Source organism: Mobula hypostoma, chromosome 3 (genome assembly GCF_963921235.1).
Source record: "Mobula hypostoma chromosome 3, sMobHyp1.1, whole genome shotgun sequence".
NCBI classification, from domain to species: domain Eukaryota; kingdom Metazoa; phylum Chordata; class Chondrichthyes; order Myliobatiformes; family Myliobatidae; genus Mobula; species Mobula hypostoma.
In genome coordinates this window covers 177,512,164-177,533,896 of record NC_086099.1, presented here as the reverse complement: position 1 = coordinate 177,533,896, position 21,733 = coordinate 177,512,164, and the positions used below count along the sequence as shown (strand labels likewise).

The 21,733-nt window shown below is 40.5% G+C and overlaps 1 protein-coding gene across 3 annotated transcripts in view; it reads right to left on the bottom strand.

The window, feature by feature from the left end:
* Nucleotides 1-329: 329 nt before the first annotated feature.
* Nucleotides 330-21,733, bottom strand: part of LOC134344414 (protein DBF4 homolog A-like) — a 72,494-nt gene continuing 51,090 nt past the window's right edge. For 2 of the 3 annotated variants that reach the window (XM_063044155.1, XM_063044156.1), the window contains exons 11-13: nucleotides 21,363-21,495; nucleotides 14,067-14,185; nucleotides 330-1,981 (exon numbers count right to left, since the gene is read on the bottom strand). In XM_063044155.1, the coding sequence (XP_062900225.1) occupies nucleotides 796-1,981; nucleotides 14,067-14,185; nucleotides 21,363-21,495 (1,438 nt within the window). In that variant the 3' untranslated portion in view covers nucleotides 330-795. The remainder of the gene's footprint in view (nucleotides 1,982-14,066; nucleotides 14,186-21,362; nucleotides 21,496-21,733) is intronic. The other variant, XM_063044157.1, reaches the window with a different exon arrangement.

Sequence of the window (21,733 nt, the reverse complement as noted above, 5' to 3'; positions counted from 1 at the left end):
ACCATAGAACTCATCTTGTAAATGGCTGCTTACAGGTACGTGTTAAAGCAATGCCGTTCCGAATCCGGGGGAGAGCGGCTGCTCGGGGTGCGCGCTGCCTTTTATCGCGCGCTGATTTTTTTCGTAACAGTGAAAACACCTGCTGTTAGCGAAAACAGGGTACTAATGTAGGTCTTTCGTAACAGTGAGGTTTTGTAAAGCGAACGTTCGAAAAGCGGGGGACACCTGTACCTCTTCTTAGTACATGCATTTCACTGAGAGACTACCAAGTTCTAAGCCTTTGATGTTACCCAACATAGTTCCATATACTTGGAGATGCTTTTAATCTCATCAACCTACTTTACAAATCCATGCTCCCAAGAGGGATAGCTTTATTAGAAGTACTGATTAACACTGTTACAAGGACATACTTACATGTAATCAAGCTTATAACAGTATTGGGTTTGAACTTTCTGTAATAAAATACAAATTAATTTGTGGCAATTGAAATGTAATAGAAACCATTAACATTGTTAGCTAACCATTCTTTAATTTGAAGGGAAGATTTTACTTTTAATTTAAAATTGAATATAATATGAAAAGAACAAGAAAAAGATCTAAATTGACTCCTTGTTCTTAAAGCAGTAGGTAGGTAGGTAGCATTTATTTTTTATTTCCAAACCTAATAGGCATATTAAAATGATCAAGTGGAAAGACCATAACCATACTGGAATCTTTGCAAAATTGGAACAGAAATAAAACTCTCTACTGCATACACATTCTGTCCTTGAAACAAATACTTCCATATACGTTGCCCTAGAAACCAAGAAAAGATGATAAAGATGATGAATAGGTAAACAGCGACAGGATGTTCTTTGACTGATCATTATCCATTAAGTCTCTTTCCAATTCTGACATTTTCTGAGATGAATGTTCTGTAAAACCTGGAAACTCAGAATCACTACCTTCACTGGTTTGAAATAATTCCAGTAAACTTTTTGATGGCAAACTAGGAGTCTTATCTTCATCTGCCAAACAATTTTGCTTTGAAAGTATACATATTTCCATTCTGTGATTCTGAGCCTTCTTTTTACTTCTTCCATATCCACCAGAAAATCGCACTTTCTTATGCAATTTCTTAAAAGGTGAAGAGGACCGTACAGAATGAACTTTAGTTATTTTATGTGCAATGGCATTATCTGTAGACATTATTTCACATGCGAATCCTTCTCCTGGATCTTCATTTCTGTCTTTGCCCAAAATAAATCCTTTCTGGAGAGGGTCAGATGGATTTTTAACAGGAACTGCTGCATTGAAAGGTGAACCACAGTCAGTTACCCCATAATATTCAGAAACAAGTTGTGCATTTTTCTGTTCTTTGCACTTCTCCTGTAAATTAATCTTTGATGCCGTCTGCAGGTTAGTTATGTTTTTGTCACTGTCAGAACATACAATAAAGTCTGACTGTAGCCTATTTCCACGTACGTCTTCGTCGAATGGTTGCTTATGTGAGGATTCTTCAGCAACAGATGGTGATCTCTCCTTGCCTGGCAATCTTACAAAATGATGCAACTCTTCCGAAGTACAAAGCTTTGAAATCATGGAACAACCTTCTTGTGTTGGACACAAAGATGTGCTATGGAAAGTCCTGCTTTTTGTCTGATTTTCAGAAGAAACTTTGCTCTCTCTGAAAGACTTGCTATTACCAAAGGTGGATTTATCAGCCATGTCAGAAATGCTAACTTGACTTTGTATAGCCAAAGGCAAAAACTGGTTAGGTGAATTTAAGGTGCCTGAAGACACAATTTCCTTTAATTGAAAAGACAAACTACTTGGTTTATTTTCCCATCCACTAACTTGTTCATTATTCTTTATTCTCCATGATACGGCATATTTATTTCCTTCCATATGCTCTTTATGTGGTCTTTGAAACTCATTGTGTAGCTCTGCAGTATTTATCTTGGCGAAAGCTTGTGTGTGCACACCATTAGTAAACTTTGCCCTAAACATAAAGAAAATACTTTTGTTAAAATCAGTTTTCAATTTTCAAAATCCTTAATTATTAAGCAACAAGTTAAACAATCATGATAGTATTAATGATTTCTGCCACATCAGAGAAAATTTGCATTTCATTTTTTTAGAAGGGGGATAAAGAAGTAACAGTTCAACTTGATGTAGTTTGGATAAAGATACCCACTTCATGGCTTAGTCTTAAAAGCAGTGTTCAATGAGGTTTGGAGGCTTATTGAAAACTTGACATTCAATAAAAAAGTATTCGGTATTACATGTGAGAAATTGTTATATGTGACAAAGTGATGGCTTTTATAAAGGTAAAACAATGTTATAAATACACTTGCTATTTTATAGATAGTGGGTCTGATATGCTCATAAACACAAGCGTTTTTGCAGATGCTGGAAATCCAGAGCAACATACACAAACTCAGCAGGTCAGGCAGCATCAATGGAGAAGAATAAACAGTTGGCATTTCAGTCTGAGACCCTTCATCAGGGCTGGAAAGGAAGGGGGAGAGGGAGAACCCAGCTTCTCACTTCACCCTCCCACCCTACCCACCCACAGACCTTCCCTCTCACCTGTTTTCACCTATCACCTGGTTTGTACTCCTTCCCCTCCTCCACTCTCTTATTTTGGCTTCTTCCCTCTTTCTTATCAGTCCTGATGAAGAGTCTCAGCCTGTAAAGTAGATTCCTTATTCTCCTCCATAGATGATGCTGGACCTGCTGAATTCCTCCAGTATTTTGTGTGTGTGTAAGGGATTCTTCTTGCACGTTACTTGCAAGGTCTAATAAAATGGCTTCTCTGTAGTGTTATAATGGTTTCTCTGTAATGTTAACTGCTGATGTCTCTGTAGCAGCAATGTTTGGGTTATAATTAGTGATAACGGGACCTGTATTAATTTGCTAACCAATTGGGACAGATGTTATTCTTTCTTGTGTATCTGAAAGCTGGTGTTTGCGCGGGATTTGGGCAGAATGCGCCATGGGGAAGAGAGTGGATGCACCCGAAGAGATGCGGTGACTCGGTGAGCGGAGCGAATCCTGAAGGGGGGCTCGGGACCCGACAGAGTTTGGAGGAGATCGAATGGTGGAAAGTGGATATTGCGTGAGCCCCAACAGCTTATTTGTGCACAGAACTGATATACAAGATTCTGACCTGTTAGACATTATTTTAAAAATGAATCCTTTTGTGAAAGGTTTTACTGGGAAAATTTATAATTTACTATTACAACAGTACAATGATCCTTTTCTTAAGATTAAGCAAGATTGGGAAAGAGAGCTTAACATGACCTTGATAACAGGATTGGTTGCGAATTTTGAAGTTGGTTAACTCTTCTTTGATTTGTGCCAGTCACTCTTTAATTCAATTTAAAGTTGTACATCGTTACTATTTGACAAAGGAGAGACTGTCTAAAATATTTCCTAATGTTGATAGTCAGTGTGATAGATGTAAAACTGAGACAGCTACATTGACACATATGTTTTGGTCGTGTTCGGTATTGAAACAGTTTTGGAAATCTATTTTCTCTACAATCTCTAAAGCTTTAAAAATTAATTTACAACCTAATAAATTGACAGTTTTGTTCGGTATAATCCCTCAATATATTCATGGTATTTCTGTATCAGACCGACATGTAGTTGCATTTGTCACATTATTGGCCAGAAGGGCTATTTCACTGAAATGGAAAGATGCCTCTGCTCCCACTTTGATACAATGGTTCTCTCAGGTGATGTTATGTCTTAGTTTGGAGAAAATCAGAAGTTGAACTTTTGATCCTCGACTTGACTTTGAGAGAAGGTGGGGTTCTTTTGCCCTCTACTATTATTTGATTTGAGTTAATTAAGATGGTCCCCTTCTGATTCTTGTTTAAATGGATTTGGTTGGCAGGTTGATGCTTTTCTTTTATGGAAGCTTTTTCTTTTTCCCTTCTTTCTTTTTTTCCAAAATAAAATAGTTTTAACATTTTGTTTTTTCTTATTGTTATTGATATATTGTTTAGCTTTGTTAATCAGTTATTTGATAATTTAATTCTTATTGTACATATTGACATGTTGACTTGATTAATTTTTTTGTTGATTTTCAATAATAATTAATAAAAAAGATTTAAAAATGAAATAAATTTACTGACTTGGCACCTTTATTGTATTTTATATTTGGTTCTCTACTAACCCCATAGTTCAAGTAAGAATTATAAAATCTTAATTATTTAACCGCATCCTGTGTACAGCTTGTCATTACGGGGTACTGATTTGAAACAGGTGACACTTTGCACAGCATTCACCCAAATGAGAGTTCTAAGGTTTGACCAGGCAGGGGGTTATCACCCCACGATCATGCCACTAGGTGAAGTGAGGGTTAAATTTGTTAATATGCTTATATTTTAATCAATCTCTAATTTTCATACTAGAGCAGGTATAATTATTTGTATATTAAATATCTGTCCTTCCTTCCATGCACCCCTAACTCCTGGTGGAGTCGTCGAGGCGCCATCATGACAAACTTTGTACCAGTCTGTTCCATCTGTCGCAGTTATAGTAAATAGTAAATATGTTATAGTAAATTTAATAATAATTATAGTAAATAGATGTATTATATTGCCAATATAAAATAAACGTCAGGTAAACACAGCTAATGCAATTTGCTCTTCTCTCATACTATAGACAAATAAGTTATGAAGTTCTAAAGTGTTTTAGTTTTCTGAAGTGCATACCATATAAATTGAACAAAGGAACATTTCATAAAACCAAAGTAAAAACTATACAAAAATTGTGTAACTAGACACCAAACAATTCTTGAAGAATTAATGGAGATAAGTCCTCAAGTTTAGGTAAAAAGTTCCCCTAAACTTTATCACTGATGTTAGAGAAGAAATAAGGGAAAATAAAAAGGGGGTCTGTCAAAATATTGACCAAAGTGAACTACGTCTTAAAGGCCACAGAAAATTACACTGATAGGATGGGACTAAGTACCACAAAACAAGTGACCTGTCTTGAAAAAATCCTCAGCAAGCCATTCTTTGGTATCAAGTAGTCCAGGGCAGCAATCCAGAGCCACATTCTTGAATGTAGCAGTAAATGTTGACATTGATAAAAGCATTCTCATTCAAATAATGAATTTTTACAACAGAACACAGGGATCTTGCAAATGTTAGTAGTAGGAGCACAACCAAGACATGGATGGCTGTGCACTAACACCAGGAGAAAAATATCAGTGAAGTTATTTAATCTTCTTGATTTGTTGAGGAGTTGACAGAAATGGGTTGAGCAGATTGCTGAGAACATGTACTTTGTTCAGATGAACGGACAACTGGAAAGGTGGTAGAATTGGCAACTATAGGAGCCATGTCTCTATTTTCTATCTGCATTGTATTTAGTGTTGTAAGTTTATTATGGTAGTCACTTGGGTGGGGGCATAGTAGAAACAAAGAGTTTAATAGTAGTCATGCTTTGACTTTGAAGTTCAGTAGATCTAGGGAGTGAGCCAGGGTGACATCTTTTTTGTTGAACACTTAATTGCATTTAAAATTGTTTAACTTCACATAAGTCCACTTAAGTATGCTTAACTGCATTGAAGAAAGCTTAACTATGTTGAAAACACTAAAATTGTTTATTTTGTTACATCGCCAGTTTGAGTTTCATTAGTTTTTACCGCTTTGAGATTATTTGTTTTGCTAGTTTCTTAATAAAGATTGAACATATTCTTCAACTTTGCAGCCTTGCTATTGGATTGGACAGGAAAGCACGTCATACAGGATTAACCCCCCCCCCCCGCCCCACCCCCACCCCATAGTCTCTAAGTGGTGTTGCTTTGTTTGAGTTGCTGCTATAGCAAAAGTACTTCTGCAAGTTATGAAGCATAATACAGTGGTAGGCAAAAGTTTGGGCACCCCAGTCAGGGCCGTCTCTAGTTCCTGAGGAGACTAAGGTCCTCTAACATCAGCCATAGAACCATAGAAACTACAGCACAGAAACAGGCCCTTTGGCCCTTCTTGGCTGTGCCAAACCATTTTCTGCCCAGTCCCACTGACCTGCACACAGACCATATCCCTCCATATACCTCCCATCCATGTATCTGTCCAATTTATTCTTAAATGTTAAAAAAGAACCCGCATTTACCACCTCGTCTGGCAGCTCATTCCATACTCCCACCACTCTCTGTGTGAAGAAGCCCCCCGCTAATGTTCTCTTTAAACTTTTCCCCCCTCACCCTTAACCCATGTCCTCTGGTTTTTTTCTCCCTTTGCCTCAGTGGAAAAAGCCTGCTTGCATTCACTCTATCTATACCCATCATAATCTTATATACCTCTATCAAATCTCCCCTCATTCTTCTACGCTCCGGGGAATAAAGTCCTAACCTATTCAACCTTTCTCTGTAACTGAGTTTCTCAAGTCCCGGCACCATCCTTGTAAACCTTCTCTGCACTCTTTCAACCTTATTTACATCCTTCCTGTAATTTGGTGACCAAAACTGAACACAATACTCCAGATTCGGCCTCACCAATGCCTTATACAACCTCATCATAATATTCCAGCTCTTATACTCAATACTTTGATTAATAAAGGCCAATGTACCAAAAGCTCTCTTTACGACCCTATCTACCTGTGACGACACTTTTAGGGAATTTTGTATCTGTATTCCCAGATCCCTCCGTTCCACTGCACTCCTCAGTGCCTTACCATTAACCCTGTATGTTCTACTTTGGTTTGTCCTTCCAACGTGCAATACCTCACACTTGTCAGTATTAAACTCCATCTGCCATTTTTCAGCCCATTTTTCCAGCTGGTCCAAGTCCCTCTGCAGGCTCTGAAAACCTTCCTCACTGTCTACTACACCTCCAATCTTTGTATCATCAGCAAACTTGCTGATCCAATTTACCACATTATCATCCAGATCATTGATATAGATGACAAATAACAATGGACCCAGCACTGATCCCTGTGGCACACCACTAGTCACAGGCCTCCACTCAGAGAAGCAATTCTTTACCACCACTCTCTGGCTTCTTCCATTGAGCCAATGTATAATCCAATTTACCACCTCTCCATGTATACCTAGCGACTGAATTTTCCTAACTTCGTTTCCTAACAGGAGATCCAATATTGCATCCCCTCTAGTTGGTCCCTCTATATACTGATTTAGAAAACGTTCCTGAACACATTTTACAAACTCTAAACCATCTTGACCCCTAACAGTATGAGAGTCCCAATCAATGTATGGAAAATTAAAATCCCCTACCACCACAACTTTATGTTTCCTGCAGTTGCCTGCTATCTCGCTGAAGATTTGCTCTTCCAAGTCTCGTTGACTATTGGGTGGTCTGTAATACAATCCCACTAATGTGGCCATACCTTTCCTGTTTCTCAGCTCCACCCATAAGGACTCAGTAGACAAGCCCTCTAATCTGTTCTGCCTGAGCACTGCTGTAATATTTTCCCTAACAAGCAATGCTACTCCCCCACCTTTCATTCCTCTGCCTCGATCACATCTGAAACATCGGAACCCTGGAATATTAAGCTGCCAGTCCTGCCCCTCCTGTAGCCAAGTTGCACTAATTGCTACAACATCATAATTCCACGTGTCAATCCACACCCTCAACTCATCCGCCTTCCCCGCAATACTCCTAGCATTGAAATATATACACCTCAGAAGATTTTTACCACCACTCACAACCTTTCTATCAGCAGATTTGCTTAAACTTTCAATATCATTTATTTTCACCCCAGTCACACTGTCAGCTCTGGCACTCTGGTTCCCATCCCCCTGCAAATCTAGTTTAAAGCCTCCCCAATATCACTAACAAACCTCCCTGAAAGGATATTGGTCCCCCTGTGGTTCAAGTGTAACCCGTCTCTCTTGTACAGGTCCCACTTGCCCCAGAAGAGGTCCCAATGATCCTGAAATCTGAAACCCTGCCCCCTACACAATTCCTCAGCCACTTGTTCCTCCTCCAGAACATCCTATTCCTACCCTCACTGGCACCTAGCACAGGTAGCAATCCTGAGATTACCACCCTTGAGGTCCTGCTTTTCAACTTCCTACCAAGCTCTCTATACTCACCGTCCAGGACCTCTCCACTCTTCCTTGCTGTGTCATTGTTACCGATATGCACCACGACATCTGGCTGGTCACCCTCCCACTTCAGATTGTCATGCAATCGATCAGAGACATCCTTGACCCTGGCACCTGGGAGGCAACAAACCATCCTGGATTCTCTGTCACGACCAGAGAACCTTCTATCTGCACCTCTAACTATCGAGTCCCCTATCACTACCGCTCTCCTCTCTTTCCCCCCTCCCTTCTGCACTGCAGAGCCAGACTCAGTGCCAGAGATCCGGCTACTGCAGCTAGTCCCAGGTAAGTCATTCCCCCAAACAGTATCCAATGCGGTATACTTGTTGTTGAGGGGAATGGCCACAGGGGAACCCTGCTCTGCTTGCCCTTTCCTCTTCCCTCGCCTGACAGTGACCCAATTACCTGTCCTCTGCTCCTTTGGCGTAATTACCTCCCTGTAGCTACGATCTATAATCCCCTCATTCTCCCGAATGATCCGCAGGTCATCCAGCTCCTGCTCCAGTTTCCTAACGCGGTTTGTCAGGAGTTGCAGCTGGATGCACTTCTTGCAGGTGTCGTTGTCAGGGACACCGGAGGGCTCCCTGACTTCCCACATCCTGCAAGAGGAGCATTCCAAGATCCTGCCTGGCATTCTCTCTACGCTAGACAATCTGAACAAAAAACTTAGCAGAACCTACCCTGGCCTCTGCCTGTTCTCGCCGAAGCCTGTTTGAACCAAAGCCGCCCCACTCTGACTCAGTCCACTCCGACGATGGCCGCTGTATATGGTGGTCTGCTTTTTAAACCTTGGCGCGCTATGTCACGCGCCTGCGCAGTGCAGACTCTTCTCCCCGAGCAGTTTTAAAAAAAAAATGACTTTTTCGACCCGAATTCTTCCGCTCACTCCTTCAGCTACTTGCTTCGACTGAAACAAGAACCGTTGAAATTTTCCCTTTTTAAACCTTGGCGCGTTACGTCACGCGCCTGCGCAGTGCAGACCCTTCTCCCCGAGCAGTTTTTTTATAAAAAAAACGACTTTTTCGACCCGAATTCTTCCGCTCACTACTTCAGCTACTTGCTTCACCAGACGATGCTGAGGATGTTCTACGTGTCTGTGGTGGCCAGTGCGATCATGTTTGCTGTTGTGTGCTGGGGCAGCAGGCTGAGGGTAACAGACACCAACAGAATCAACAAACTCATTCGTAAGGCCAGTGATGTTGTGGGGATGGAACTGGACTCTCTGACGGTGGTGTCTGAAAAGAGGATGCTGTCCAAATTGCATGCCAGCTTGGACAATGTCTCCCATCCACTACATAATGTACTGGTTGGGCACAGGAGTACAATCAGCCAGAGACTCATTCCACCGAGATGCAACACAGAGCGTCATAGGAAGTCATTCCTGGCTATGGCCATCAAACTTTACAACTCCTCCCTTGGAGGGTCAGACACCCTGAACCAATAGGCTGGTCCTGGACTTATTTCCTGGTATAATTTACATATTCCTATTTAACTATTTATGGTTTTATTACTATTTAATTATTTATGGTGCAACTGTAACGAAAACCAATTTCCCCCGGGATCAATAAAGTATGACTATGACTATGTCTATGATTTCTGTTACTGTGAATAGCTAAGCGAGTAAAAGATGACCTGATTTCCAAAAGGCATAAAGTTAAAAATGACACATTTCTTTAATATTTTAAGCAAGATTACTTTTTTTTTATTTCCATCTTTTACAGTTTCAAAATAACAAAAAAAGAAAAGGGCCCAAGGCAAAAGTTTGGGCACCCTGCATGGTCAGTACTTAGTAACACCCCCTTTGGCAAGTATCACAGCTTATAAATGCTTTCTGTAGTCAGCTAATAGTCTTTCAATTCTTGTTTGGGGGATTTTTGCCCATTCTTCCTTGCAAAAGGCTTCTAGTTCTGTGAGATTCTTGGGCCGTCTTGCATGCACTGCTCTTTTGAGGTCTATCCATAGATTTTCGATGATGTTTAGGTCGGGGGACTGTGAGGGCCATGGCAAAACCTTCAAGCTTGCGCCTCTTGAGGTAGTCCATTGTGGATTTTGAGGTGTGTTTAGGATCATTATCCTGTTGTAGAAGCCATCCTCTTTTCATCTTCAGCTTTTTTACAGATGGTATGATGTTTGCTTCCAGAATTTGCTGGTAATGTTCCCCATGCCACTGGCTGCAACACAAGCCCAAAGCATAATCGATCCACTCCCATGCTTAACAGTTGGTGCGGTGCTCTTTTCATGAAATCCTGCACCCTTTTTTCTCCAAACATACCTTTGCTCATTGCAGCCAAAAAGTTCTATTTTAAATTCATCAGTCCACAGGACTCGTTTCCAAAATGCATCAGGCTTGTTTAGATGTTCCTTTGCAAACTTCTGATGCTGAATTTTGTGGTGAGGACACAGGAAAGGTTTTCTTCTGATGACTCTTCCATGAAGGTTATATTTGTAGAACAGTGCACCACCACTCTAGAGTCTGCTAAATCTTCCTGAAGGTCTTTTGCAGTCCATCGGGGATTTTGATTTGCCTTTCTAGCAATCCTACGAGCAGTTCTCTCTGAAAGTTTTCTTGGTCTTCCAGACCCCAACTTGACCTCCACCTTTCCTGTTTACTGCCATTTCTTAATTACATTATGAACTGAGGAAACAGCTACCTGAAAACGCTTTGCTATCTTCTTATAGCCTTCTCTTGCTTTGTGGGCATCATTTATTTTAATTTTCAGATTGCTAGGCAGCTGCTTAGAGGAACCCATGGCTGCTGAATGTTGGGACAAGGTTTGAGGAGTCAGGGTACTGATAAAGTTTTGAAATTTGCATCACCTGGCCTTTCCCAACGATGACTGTGAACAAGCCATAGCCCTAACAAGCTAATTAACGTCTGAGACCTTGGTAAAAGTTATCTGAGAGCTCAAATCTCTTGGGGTACCCAAACTTTTGCACGGCGCTCCTTTCCTTTTTTTCCACTCTAAAATTGTACAAAACAAAAATAATACATTAATCTTACTTAAAATGTTGAAGAGTGTTTCATCTTTAACTTATGACTTTTGGAGATCAGTTCATCTACTACTCACTTAACTATTCACAGTAACAGAAATTTTGACCGGGGTGCCCAAACTTTTGCCAGTCTTCTGACTTGTCTACAACAATCCTATCTATCTATTAGGGATTGACAATAGAATACAGAGGGGCTATTGGACTTGCAGTTGGGCAGTAAATATACATAAGATAATTAACACTTATCTGAGGATCCTATCAAAGAGTAGTAACATCTAAGTGAGGAAGAGGGCAAGAATGGAACATCAGCTAGTTCCTTTACCTATGCTTTCCTCATTTTATTTCTATTCACACGAGTTTGTCTCCTATCAAACCTCCAGAATCATTCCTACATTTTCCTTCCCGTACCTCAAAACTCCTACTACCCTTTCCTTGAAGTCCACAATGTTCCCCGACTCACGATGAAGTACCTTATGTGTATTTTCAACACTAAATGCTCAATATATATTGCCTATCAAAAAGTATTCACCACCCCCCCACCGCCCCACCCCCGTGGAAGTTTTCATGTTTTATTGTTTTACAACATTAAATCACAGTGGATTTAATTTGGATTTTTTGACACTGATCAACTGAAAAAGACTTTTTCTTGTCAAAGTGAAAACAGTTCTCTACAAAGTGAGAAGATTTACTAGAATGTTACTTGGGTTTCATCTCCTAAAGTTACAGAGAAAGGTTAAACAAGTTGGGCCTTTATTCTTTGGAATGTAGAAGGTTGAGGGGGGGCTTGATAGAGGTATTTAAAATTATGAGGGGGATAGATAGAGTTGACGTGGATAGGCTTTTTCCATTGAGAATGGGGGAGATTCAAACAAGAGGACGTGAGTTGAGAGTTAAAGGACAAAAGTTTAGGGGTAACATGACGGGGAACTTCTTTACTCAGAGAGTGGTAGCTGTGTGGAACGAGCTTCCAGCAGAAGTGGTTGAGGCAGGTTCGATGTTGTCGTTTAAAATTAAATTGGATAGCTATGTGGACAGGAAGGGTATGGAGGGTTATGGGCTGAGTGCAGGTCGGTGGGACTAGGTGAGAGTAAGAGTTTGGCATGGACTAGAAGGGCCGAGATGGCCTGTTTCCGTGCTGTAATTGTTATATGGTTATAAAGTGATCTAAATTAATTAAAATATAACACACAAAATAATTGATTGCATAAGTATTCACCCCCTTTTATGAGACACACCAAATCATCACTGGTGCAGCCAATTGGTTTTAGAAGTCACATAATTAGTTAAATGGAGATCTGTGTTTGGAGACCTGTGTGCAGTCGATGTGTTTCAACTGAATGTAGTAAAAATACGCCTGTATCTGAGAGGTCCAACTTCTGGTAAGTCAGTATCCTGGCAAAAACTACACCATGAAGATAAAAGAACACTCCAAGCAACTCTGCGAAAAGGTTATTGAAAAGCACAAGTCAGCAGATGGATATAAGAAAATTTCCAAGTCACAGAATATCCCTTGGAATATGGTTAAGTTAACCATCAAGAAATAGAAAGAATATGGCACAGCTGTAACCCTGCCTAGAACAGGCAGTCCTCAAAAACTGCAAGAAGGGGACTAGTGAGAGAGGACACCAAGAGATCTATGATAACTCCAGAGGAGTTACAAGCTTCAGTGGCTGAGATGTGAGAGACTCCACATACAACAATTTTTGCCCATAGGCTTCACCATTGCAGGTTTATCAGAGAGTGGCAAAGAGAAAGCCACTGTTGGAAAAAAACTCACATGAAATCTTGGCTAGAGTTTGCCGGAAGGCAGGTGGGAGACTCTGAAGTCAGCCGGAGGGAGGTTGTATGGTCTGATGAAACCAAAATTGAGCTTTTTGGCCATCAGACTGAACGCTATGTTTGGCATAAGCCAAACACCGCACATCATCAGAAACATACCATCCCTACCATGAAGCATGGTGGTGGCAGCGTCATGCTGTGAGGATGCTTCACTGCAGCAAGCCTTGGAAGGCTTGTTAAGGTAGGGGGTAAAATACAGGGAAACCCTGGAGGAAAACCGGATGCAGTCTGCAAGAGAACTGTGAATAGGGAGAAGATTTGTTTTCCAGCAAGACAATGACTCCAAACAGAAGCCAAAGCTACACAGGAATAGCTTAAAAACAAGAAATTAATGTCCTGGAGAGGTCAAGTCAGAGTCCAGACCTCAATCCAATAAGATTTTGTGGCTGGACTTGAAAAGGCTGTTCACTCACAATCCCCATGCAATCTGACAGAGCCTGAGCAGTTTTGTAAAGAAGAATGAGGAAAAATTGCAATGTCCAGATGTGCAAAGCTGATAGAGTCTCATCCACACAGACTCAAGGCTGTAATTGTTGCCAAAGGTGCAATTCCTAAATACTGACTTGAAGGGGATGAATACTTAAGCAATCAATTATAATTGTGTTTTATATTTTATAATTAATTTAGATCATTTTGTAGAGATCTGTTTTCACTTTGAAACGAAGGAGTCTTTTTCTGTTGATCAGTTTCAAAAAAGCCAAATTAAATTCACTGTGATTCAATGTTGTAAAACAATGAAACATGAAAACTTCCAAGGGGGTGAATACTTTTTATACGTACTGTAAATACATACGAAGACCACTTGATCTGGTGTAGGAACCACTGCTACAGGTATGCTGGGTGCAACCATGACAGGAGTCCAGAGGGTGATGTAAGAGGTTGACGTGGTTAACTATGTTACAGTGAATGGCAATGGAAAGTAACAGTCACAGTTTTAAAGTAAGTCTAATTAAACTTCATGGACTTTATGTTTAAGTAAAGATTAAGGAATTTCATAGAAATGTCTAAAAATTGATCAATAAACATGATAAAACCAGGTAACTATCAATGGAAAACAGACATCAAAGGATAAGCTCATTTTGGGTAGTCTTCAGGGACAATCTTTTTAAGTACGATTCTAACATTAATATTTTTCACTCATGTAATCCAAAGAAGAAAATATATTTCTTACCTTTTCACCTTATCTTTTTGAAACTCTACAAAGTCACAATCAAACTGGGAAATTATTTTATCCACAACATCAAATTCGTTGCTCTCTGAGAACCTTCTATGATGCTCACTTTTCAGATGCTAATTTAAAAAAAAACAGGATCAGACAAAGACAATGTTATAATAGCAGAATTATCAAAATATCGAAACTTGCAGAAGTAGAGCCTTTCAATCTGTTCAAAAGTAAATCTATCATGGCTAATGAGCCATACAAGTACCTTGCTCCTTCTATTTCCTCATATCATCTCATCTCCTTAGTCTTCTGAAATGCCGTACATTCATCTCTTTCTTGAATATATTTAATTGATTGGTCTCAACTGCCTTCTGTATTTGTGAATTCCACAGGTTCACCACATTCTGGGTGAAAATTTCTCCTGGTCTTGGTTCCAAATTATGTATCCCATACCCTAAGACTATGACACCAGGTCCCAAACTCCTCAGCCACCAGGGACATCCACTCTGCATATATGCTGGCTAGTCCTGTTAAATTATTTTCAAATTCTGCAAGATTCCCTCTTTTACCTCCATTGATGACGGGTTTAATGGAACCATCCACTCCTCATGCTAAGTGTCACCATCAACTTTTTTAAAGTAATTCCCATCAATGTAATGTATAACATATGCGCAATTTGGTTTACAATTTTGTTAAATACTAAACGTACAGAATTCCTATTAAGTGAAGAACAATTCATCAAATTCTTTAACAACTTTTACCAGAGTTAACTACCTGGTTGTAAAAAACCTACTATTATATCATGGAATGTAGTATTAGAAAGATAATCTGATAAAATTTAATAGGCAGTCAATTTGGTTGGCCAGCTCAATTATCCAATGTTACCATTCACTATAACTCCTTGCCTGCTCTCCACCCTCCGGGCTCCCCTCCCCGCTTCTCTTTCTCCCCAGGCTTCCCGTCCCATGATCCTCCTCCTTCTCCAGTCTGGTATCCCTTTTGCCAATCAACTTTCCAGCTCGTAGATCCACCCCTCCCCTCCCGTCTTCCCCTATCATTTTGGATCTCCCCCTCCCCCTCCTACTTTCAAATCTCTTTCTAGCTCTTCTGTCAGTTAGTCCTGACGAAGGGTCCCGGCCCGAAATATTGACTGTGCCTTTTCCTAATGAGGCTGCCTGGCCGGCTGCGTTCACCAGCAACTTTTGTGTGTATTACCATTTTAAAATCTATTAATCTGCAGTTACTTTCAATGTGCATCTTTGGAAAGGGAGGCTCCATTCACATCAGTAACATTGTGTCTCTGTACACGTTAATAATATTACAAACTGAAAGAGAAATTTAAGTCATCAAATCTTATGATATATTCTTTAAGGTTCTAGTTGAAAAATTGAGGCCATATTTAGGAAGAGTATTCAGTTTTGATCATCCTGTGACAGGAAAGATGTCTTTAAGCTGGAAAGAGTTCAGGGGAGATTTACAAGGATGTTGAGGGACTGAGTAATGGAGCCAGGTTGAGCACACTGGGACTTTATTTACTGCAGTGTCAGACAACTGGGATGATAATATAGAAGTGTATAACATCATGCAGGGAATTCAGTTTTCCCAGTGCTGGGGAATCAAGGGTTGGAGGACATTGGTTTAGGGTGAGAAGGAAGAGATTTAAAAGGAACCTGAATGGCATCTTTTTCACCCCAAGGCCAGTCTGTATATGGAATGAACAGCCAGAAGAAGTGGTTGAGGCAGGTACATTAACAATATTTTAAAATTATTTGGGCATGGACAGGATAAGAAATGTTTAGAAGGATATGGGCCAAATATAGGCAAAAGGGACTCACTAAGATGAGAATCTCGCTAGTAGCTCAAACACCATCTATAAATTTTCCAACGACACAATTATTGTTGGCAAAATTTCAGTTGATGACAAGGATTTGTACAAGAACAAAATACATCAGCCGGTTGAGTGGTACCACAACAACATTGCATTCAACATCAGCAAGACCAAGGAATTGATTGTAGACTTTACGAGAGGGAAGTCGAGGGAACACACACTAGTCCTCATCGAGCGATGAGCAGTGAAAAGGGTGAGCAGTTTTGAATTTCTGGGTATCAGCATCTCTGAAGATCTATCCTGGGCCCAATATATTGATGGAATTGCAAAGAAGACATGCCAGTGGCTATATTTCATTAGCAGTTTGAGGAGACTTGGTATGGCACCAAAGACACTCGCTAATTTGTACAGATGTACAGTGTAGAGCATTCTATCAGGCTGCTTCACCATTTGAAGTGGAGGCCCACTACACAAGAAACAGAATCAGGTTTATTATCACTGTCATGTGTTGTGAAATTTGTTAACTTAGCAGTAGCAGTTCAATGCAATACATAATATAGAATGAATAAATTACAGTATATGTATATTGGAAATAAAAAATCATGCAAAACCAGAAATAATGTATATATTTAAAAGTGAGGTAGTGTTCACAGGTTCAATGTCCATTTAAGGATCGGATGGCAGAGGGGAAGAAACTGTTCCTGAATCACTGAGTGTGTACCTTCAGGCTTCTGTACCTCCTACCTGATGGAATCAATGAAAAAAGGGCATGCCCTGGGTGCTGGGGGTCCTTAATAATGGATGTTGCCTTTACGAGGCACCGCTCCTTGAAGATGTCCTAGGTACTTTGCAGGCTAGTACCCAAGATGGAGCCGACTAAATTTATGACCCTCTGCAGCTTCCTTCAGTCCTGTGCAGTAGCCACCCCCAGTCCCCACTCCACCGCCATACCAGACAGTGCTGCAGTCTGTCAGAATGCTCTTCACAGTACATCCATAGAAGTTTTGGATTGGAAAAAGCTGCAGAAAGTTTATAAACTCAGCCAGCTCCATCATAGGCACTAGCCTCCCCATCATCAAGGACACTTTCAAAAGGCAATGCTTCAAAGGCTAGCTGCAATAGCAGTGGTTAGCGTGATGCCCTTCCTCTGGGCTTCCCTCCCTTCCCCTTTTCTTTCTCCCTAGGTCTCCTATCCCATGATCCTCTCATATCCCATTTGCCAATGAACTGTCCAGCTCCTGGCTCCATCCCTCCCGCTCCTGTCTTCTCCTATCATTTCGGATCTCCCCCTCCCCCTCCCACTTTCAAATCTCTTACTAAGCTCTTCTTTCAGTTAGTCCTGATGAAGGGTCTCGGCCCGAAACGTTGACTGTATCTCTTCCTAGAGATGCTGCCTGGCCTGCTGCGTTCACCAGCAACTTTTATGTGTGTTGCTTGGTATACTTGTTGCTCTTTTGAAGCAGGTGGGAACTTTGCACCATAGCAGTGAGAAGTTGAAAATGTCCTTGAATACTTTCGCCAGTTGGTTGGCACAAGTCTACAGAGCCTTACCAGGTACTCCATCAAGGCCTGCCACTTTGCGAGGCTTCAGCCTCCCGAAAGACAGCCTAATGTTGGCCTCCGAGACAGAGATCACAGGGTCACCAGGTGCAGCAGGGATCTTCACAACAGTAGTTACATTCTCCCTTTCAAAGCATGCATAGAAGGCGTTGAGCTCATCTGGTAGTGAAACATCACTGCCATTCATGCTATTGGGTTTTGTTTCGTAGCAAGTAAAACGTACAAACCCCGACAGAGTTGACATGCATCAGTGGTTGCCTCCAAGCTCATTTAGATTTGTTACTCCTCTCTTGAAATAGCCCCCACAAGCCATACCTGGTTTTCTTGTACAGACCTGGGTCACCAGACGTAATTGCTACAGATCTTGCCCTCAGCAGACAATGAACCTCCTGGTTCATCCGCGCCTTTTGTTCTGGGAATGTATAACGAGTTTTTGTATGCACACATTCATCCACATAGGTTTTAATGAAGTCAGTAACAACTGCAGCATATTCATCCAGATTCGAAGATGAATCCCTGAATACAGTCCAGTCCACCAATTCAAAGCAATCCTGTAGGCGCTCCTGTGCTTTCCTTGTCCCTACCTTCTTGGTTTTCACTACTGGTCCTGCAGACTTCACTCTCTGCCTATACTCAGGGAGTAGAAGTACAGCCATGTGATCAGACTTTCTGAAGTGTAGGCATGGAAAAGCATGGTAAGCATAGTGGTGTAAGTGATCTAGTGTATTGTTTCCTCTGGTACTACAAGCAAATAGTTGATGATAATTATTTAGTAACTTTTTCAGGGCAACCTGGTTAAAATCCTCCAAAAAGATGGTGACGGCATCAGGGTATGCTGTTTCGTGTATGTTGATCACATTGCTCAGATCACCTAGAGCCTGACTGACACTGGTCTGAAGTGGAATGTACACCACCACCCAAATGATCACTGAAATCTCAAGGGGCAGGTAAAATAGACGGCACTTAATTGCGAGATATTCCATGTCTGGTGAGCAGAATTAGGACATCAGTGACACATTTGTGCACCAAGAGGAATTGATCTTGAGGCATACACCTCAACCTCTGCTATTGAGAGATTCCACAGCCCTGTCCTGACAGTGTACAGTGAACCCGTCAATCTGAATCTCTGCGTATGATATGAAGGGGTTAACCAGAATTCCGTAATGCCGAGGACGTACACAGTCCTAACATTCATCTAGTACATTGTCCTAGCTCTGAGATTGTCAATTTTATTTACTAGAGACAGTACTTTTGCCTGTAGTACGAGTCGAAAACCCCATTTTTTTTAAACACATATGTAGCCCGGACCGGCAGCCAAGTTTCCTTCAAGGAGTCCGATAAGAAGTACTTCCACAATTGGCATTCTTTCCATCGATTTTAAGCAACAATAGATTGTTCAATCGCATTAAAACATCTTTATTAACTGTACAGACCTTGGGTGCAGATGTGATTCTCAGCTGTAGCATGCATAAATGGGAATATTTAATTGTATCTATCGTGCTGTGCCACAACATCCCCCTGAAGGCACCCCAGAAGTAGTGTGCAGTTAATCCAAGCAAATGAGGCAATTGGTGAGGTCTTTGAGGAGCTTAGCGTCCCTTTGCACAGCATGGGGCTAGAGTCATTTGGCATACCAAGACAAGACGAGGAAGCAAAAGAAAGATTCTAGGGTGACATTTACTTTTCATTAGTTACCTTACTAATTCTGAAGTATTATTGGCCTATAGCCTTCAGGTTCTATTGGCTATTAATACTTGTATTACCATGATGTGATTGGTGATTGATTGTGCAAATAAGGAATTTAAATATCCACAAGTTTACCAATTGTTCAATATCTGTATCCAACTAGTCAATTTCTCCATAATAATGGCATTTCTTTGTTCAAACAGTTTGGTGACAAGGGCCATGCTGTTCTCCTTGTGCACAAGTTAATTAAGTGTGATTGAGAAACGGGTGCATGTTTTTTCCAGAGTCGTTAATAAGCAATGACACCTACTTCTCATCTTCCTACTCATCAAATTTCAGCACTATAGCCACATCACCCTCCTAGCTTTCTCCATCTTCACCTGGCTTTACTTTTGTCTGACTTGACCTATCATCGATCTGCCTCTGTCTTCCAATTCTGTCCCTCTGCAAACTGGCTCCATTGGCATTCTTTACATCGCCTCTGACCACGAATTGCCTACTGGCCTCTGTCTTACCACTCCTCTTCACCTCTTCATACTGGCTACTCCCCTCTCCACTCTCCTTTCTGATGCAGTTTTTCCACTTGAAATGTTGACAATTCCTCCCTCCCCACCCCATTGTATGGTGCTTGACCCGTTTAGTTCCTCCAACAATTTGTGTATCACACGAGATTCCAAAAGCTGTAGACTTTAACACACGAGATCCTGCCAATATTGGAAACCCAGAGCAACAGATACAAAACGCTGAAGGAACTCTGCAGTCTCTTGTGCCTTTGCCTTGAGTGCCATTCTAATGCGCAGCATCCACTGTGGTACTCCATTGCACGTATTGTACCATATGGGCATGCTAGCGGCTTATGTAAGATGTATGCACAGGGAGTACCTAATACTCAGCAGTAATCCTCTGCCAATCAACTAAACCAAAATTTGGCATCAGTATCTCTTCCTGGCAATGTCAAAAAAAAACAACAAAATGATAAGTCCTTCCTTGTCCATGCATGCTGGTTTATTGCCATCCTAACATTCTTGACTGCAATCTATGGCCCCTGCACCCACGCTAAACAAATCTTAGAACTTGCAGAATGATAGAGACATACAACAAGTAAAAAGGCCCTTCAACCTACTGAGCCAATGCAAACTACCAATTTAGTAGTTTTTGGTTTATTATTGTTGTCACATGCACCAAGATACAGTGAAAGGCTTGTCTTACATACTGTTCAACAGATCAAATCATAACAATGTATTGAGGTAGAATAAGGTAAAATGATTCAAATCCTGAATCAAGACTCCTAGTAGCCATGATCTAACCAAATGCTGGACAGGGTATAATCCTGTGTTTCAACAGGATGGAAGCCAGATTACGCAAATTGAAAAGGAAAATAACTTGGCATTTCTTTTTATGATCTTGACCATTAAAGTTCATGCATTCATCTAGTTACTTTTCCTTGTTATAAGTTCATTTCTTTTTAGCATTGGGTACAGAAAGACGACCTATAATTTATGACAGTTAAGGGCATTCTTCATTGCTTTATTGGAAGTTTTACTTATTGATGGGTTGAGGTTTCATACTGAGTTTAATAGTATAACTTCATCAGTATGTATCAATAAAGTTTAAACTAATCATAGTATGAGGGGTGATCGATAAGTTCGTGCCCTAAGGTAGAAGGAGTCAATTTTAGAAAATCTAGCACATTTATTTTTCCTACATTTACACACTTAGTCCAGCGGTCGTGGAGCATACGGATCGCTTCTTTGTAGAAGTTGGCACCTTGGACCTCCAGAAAGTGGCCCACAGCAGGGGGGATTGATAAGTTCGTGGCCTAAAGTAGGCAATTAGGAGAAACTGCAAACTTTCTGCATAATCACTCAAAGAGTTGAACTGCATGTGCATGTAACGAGAGCTGTATAACTCGTCTCCTTCTACCTTAGGCCACAAACTTATCAATCACCCCTAGTATGGACTTTTGGGGCACTCCGCATGTCATTTTTGAAACTAAGTAGTATGGTGCTTTATTAATATGCAATCGATTACTATTATGATAGATCTTTTTCAGAGATTTAATTGACAATAATTTTAATATTTACAAACGTTATACTCGTAACAATTTTATTCTTTCTCCATTCACCCTTTCAAAGTAATTAATTAGTCACTACTGAAACTTCTAATGCCATTTTATGACAATTATTTTTAGGAGTGCTGTGAAAATATTTTGAAAATACTGCAATACTTACAATTTTTAAGTCTTCATATTTCATCATGCAGCATTCACAGTAACCTTTCTTTTTCTTCTCTTTTAGAGTTTCCATGATTTTTGTATCCATTTTGCAATTTCTGTCACTGCAGGTCACTTTGAAGCCTTTACTTCTGATTGTATACAATGAAAATAAGAGAACTAAATGTGATTGAGAGAAATTTTGTGTCATGTGTTCTAATAAAAATATATTATTTTAAAATTTTTCCACAGATTAGTTTAATGCTACACATTTTCCACCTGTCTCAAGAAATTACATTGTAGGGTTTTATCTACAATGTCACATGGTTACACATCATTCCACTTAATTTATTTACATACTGCGTCTTGTCAGACTTTGAAGTTTTAATC